This window comes from Kryptolebias marmoratus, linkage group LG1 (genome assembly GCF_001649575.2).
Source record: "Kryptolebias marmoratus isolate JLee-2015 linkage group LG1, ASM164957v2, whole genome shotgun sequence".
Taxonomy (NCBI): Eukaryota; Metazoa; Chordata; class Actinopteri; order Cyprinodontiformes; family Rivulidae; genus Kryptolebias; species Kryptolebias marmoratus.
Window position 1 is genome coordinate 31321773 of NC_051430.1, and position 3685 is coordinate 31325457.

The following is a 3685-nucleotide window of genomic DNA, read 5'->3' on the forward strand; positions in this document are numbered from 1 at the left end:
CATCGACAAACACTTTGTGTCTGCAAAACATGTGAGGAGAGCTGCAAACGAGGGACAATCCAGAAATGCTCATGAATGTCAGTTTAGAAGCTCTCAAAGTTCTCAAATAAAGCACCTTTTGAGAATGTCAATGTTTGTTGGGAATTATCTTACAAAACTAGGAGGTATTTTTGGTTTATATATTAAAAGTTATGGTTGTTTATTCATTTTAGTAAATAAAAATTGCAACTTTTAGGAAAATGCCCCGTGAAATCAGGCATTTTAGCTGCAACAATCACAAAAAATGCCTGCGAAATCCTGGAGGGACTGCCTAATGTTCTCTGGTCAATATGGCAATGTTTAAACTTTAAAATAAGATACACCACAAATATAAAGTGCACAAAGAATACAACTCATCATAATGCTAAATCAGTGGGAGCCCTGAGCCTGTTTCTCAGTAACCAGACGGTCCCATCTAGGGCTTCCAGAGACGATTGTTTTTTACTCATTTTGCTGCTTCTGGGTTTGTTTTTAGCGGTAATGGATCACGTGACCTAGATAATCGTTTAGACACGCATCAAGAGTGAGTCATAGATGGATGTAGTTGAGAGAATCTCATCAGTTTTCAAAATAAATGTCCTTCAGACTCCAAAAAAAAATGGAAATACTGTAAGTTAATTATTCTTTCTGTGTGGCCCAGTACCAAATGACCCATGGACCGGTCCTCGGCCCGGGGCCCTCTGCTCTAACAGATGAACTCATCTACACTGGGGCAGCTGACAAAGTGGGAAACCTCCAGTCAAACCTAAACTCTGTTGGGTTTTGGGATAAATTTTGGTAGTACAGGGTCCAACTTTACCAATACTAATTGTGTAGCAGTGGGAAGGTTTGGAAATGTTAGATGCATTTTTACGTTTTACAGATATTGAGCTGAACATTACTGAGGTCAAAGGTCACCAGTTGTTAGGTTTGTACAAAATGGACTACATAAAGTCAATATACATTTTCAGAGAAATGTGTTTTTGTTTATATTAAGATAGCTGTAAAATCGGAACTCACCATCTGCTCCAAAGTGAACAACATTGCCCAAACCGACATAGACAGCCCAGTGCTTATAGAGGATGCCACGAAAGACCTGAATCAGGTCCCCAGGTTTTGGTTCTTTGCCATCCTTGGATTCAAACAGGGAGGGGGGGAGAACTAGTTTTAGACATAAAAACCTTTAACAATCCATTGCAGCTTAGCAGTGTAATTTTAGTTACTATTGATATTTGTTTGTTTCTTAATACAGATTTTTATTTTTCCTGTGTTTTATTGATATCATTTGCATACTTTTAAATTGAAACTATCAGTAGTGACTGCAGGAAAATATACTGTTGGCATCAAGTCTAAATTCTAGCTCCAAACTTGGTTTAACTATGTTGTGATCAACAAATATACTGAATTACACAGCTGTATCTGCAGCATCTGAATGTTGTAGTATTGTAAAGTGTTACTGAAACTAAAATCAGCTGTGAGGGTTTTCTGTGTATACCTGCCAGAGTGCACTACAGTTCTGTGCCTCTTGGTTCTGGATTAAATAATGTGATGAAACTGAGTAAACTGGTAGTTCTACATAATTACTTGTGTTTCTGGAAGGTGTAAATTTACTTAAGTATAACAATAGTATCACTTTAACACAAATATCTTTTGATATATGGGATGTTTTCTGACAAAATATAGAATGGACAAGACTGACAAAAACTGAAAAGGTCTTGTTTTCAATGATTTATGAGCAAATATGATGTTATCCTCACCAATGAAATGTAAGACCATGTTTTTTGAAGTGCTAGTTCCTATACTTATAACAAATAATGACAAAACATTGGATTTCATCACAGATTTTTTTTAAATTATTATTTGATATTTCTGGTCTGCTGCCATTCTGGCAGTAACTGCTAATGCTCACATTGCTACACAAAGATCTTCTCAAATGGCAGCACTAATTCTCATCTTGTTAGCATGGACTGAGCAGGGGCTGACCATTCCAGTTTTTTTCAGTTCAGCTTTTAATTATATAGGTGAAAGACGTTTATGCCCTTTATGGTGATTTTAAGAAAAGTATTATGCTTTTAAAGAGGCTCTAGTTGAAAACAGCCGGATCAGATATGATGTAACCAGACTTTTGGATACACAAAACAATGAGATGCATATACAGCACACAAGTGGTGTTACAAATCGTAAACAGAAAAATAAGAAAACAACGTGTAATTCTTACCATGTCAGTGAATCTTTCAACTATATCCCGACCAAGAGCACCTGGAAGAACAACAAAGTTTAGCCACTAAATCTCAGCACACACTATGATTTACAATGAGTTTTTGTTTGTCTTTTTGTTTTTACAGTCTTGCATTATAAAAAAGCTAATTTCATTAAAATGAACTTAATCAACATTGGCTTTTATTTCAGTAAGAAGAATAACTTAATTAAAGTTTTAGGAACACCTATAACTCATTTGAGCTGAAATTGTTCTACCTTTGGCTTTTCTGATCCAGGTATAAAAGGTGTTATGGGAACCAAATCTAGAACAAACACCGTGAAACTGGGAGGATCTTCTTCTTCTGTGGTGTTTTATGGCGGTTGGCAAACAACGGAAGGAGTGCATTACTGCCACCTACTGATATGGAGTGTGGTTCGTGATGGTCTATGAAGCCTAGGCGTAAATTCAGACTGGAAGACCTGCTTCAGCCTCACCTGCATCTAATCGCTGCGTTGAGCACCTCCACTCCAGCCTATCAGCATCAGACCGCGCCTCCAGCGTATCCAATCAGCGAGCAAGCCTTCGTTTAAAAGAACTTCCATCATGGCCCCATCCGTTCGCCGGCCGAACTTCCGAAAGTTGGCGTGCGTTCCAAAAGTCAGACTTCGAGCCAGATAACCCATCCTCCAGCTACCATCAGTGAATAGTGGACCGCAAATCCTCCGCTTCCTCAGCTGAGCACCGCAGGGGCCGTCCTTCATCCGCTCAAACTTCGCCTCCCGCCTCGCCTGGGCCGTCAGCTCCAGCCCAAAGTCCTCCCGTATCAGCCGCTTCAACCCGGAAATCCGACTCCTCATCTGCCGCCCCTTCTTCAGGCCGCCATCCATCATCTCTCCGTCTTCTGTCGACGTTCATCATCTCTCCCCTATGTTCGTCGCCTCTACGGACACGCTCCAGTGCTTCATCTCCACGCTTTCAGCTTGCTTGAGCGCGCTTCTGCCGGCTGATCGCAGAATCGAAATGAGTGCTTACCTGGCTCTCATCACCAGTTTTGATCTAAAAAACGGTAGATCCAGTCTTCATTAACATCATAAAACATCTGCTGCCAAAGCTGTCACAGCCCTCTCCGGACTGGGGATTGAGACACACACTCTGGGGAAGGCAGGGCAGCACTCTGCTGCACTGAAGGGCGGAGTATGTGAGCCAACGTGAGCTTGTTGCTACTGTCCTTTTACGCGAGGCAAGTGAGAGTCGCGAGCACTGCTTTCAATGCCTTCACTGCCTTTCAATTAGGTATACAGGTGCTGGTCATGAAATTAGAATATCATGAAAAAGTAGATTGATTTCAGTAATTCCATTTAAAAAGTGAAACTTGTATATTATATTCATACATTACATACAAACTCATATATTTCAAATGTTTATTTCGTTTAATTTTGATGATTACAAATGACAACAAATGAAAAT

At 40.0% G+C, this 3685-nt stretch overlaps 1 protein-coding gene across 3 annotated transcripts in view; it reads right to left on the reverse strand.

Annotated features, from left to right (window-relative positions):
- LOC108245852 (phospholipase A and acyltransferase 3) overlaps positions 1-3685 on the reverse strand; it is a 14142-nt gene that overhangs the window by 2512 nt on the left and 7945 nt on the right. For all 3 annotated transcript variants that reach the window (XM_037976515.1, XM_037976517.1, XM_017433086.3), the window contains exons 3-4: positions 2237-2277; positions 1039-1150 (exon numbers count right to left, since the gene is read on the reverse strand). In XM_037976515.1, the coding sequence (XP_037832443.1) occupies positions 1039-1150; positions 2237-2277 (153 nt within the window). The remainder of the gene's footprint in view (positions 1-1038; positions 1151-2236; positions 2278-3685) is intronic.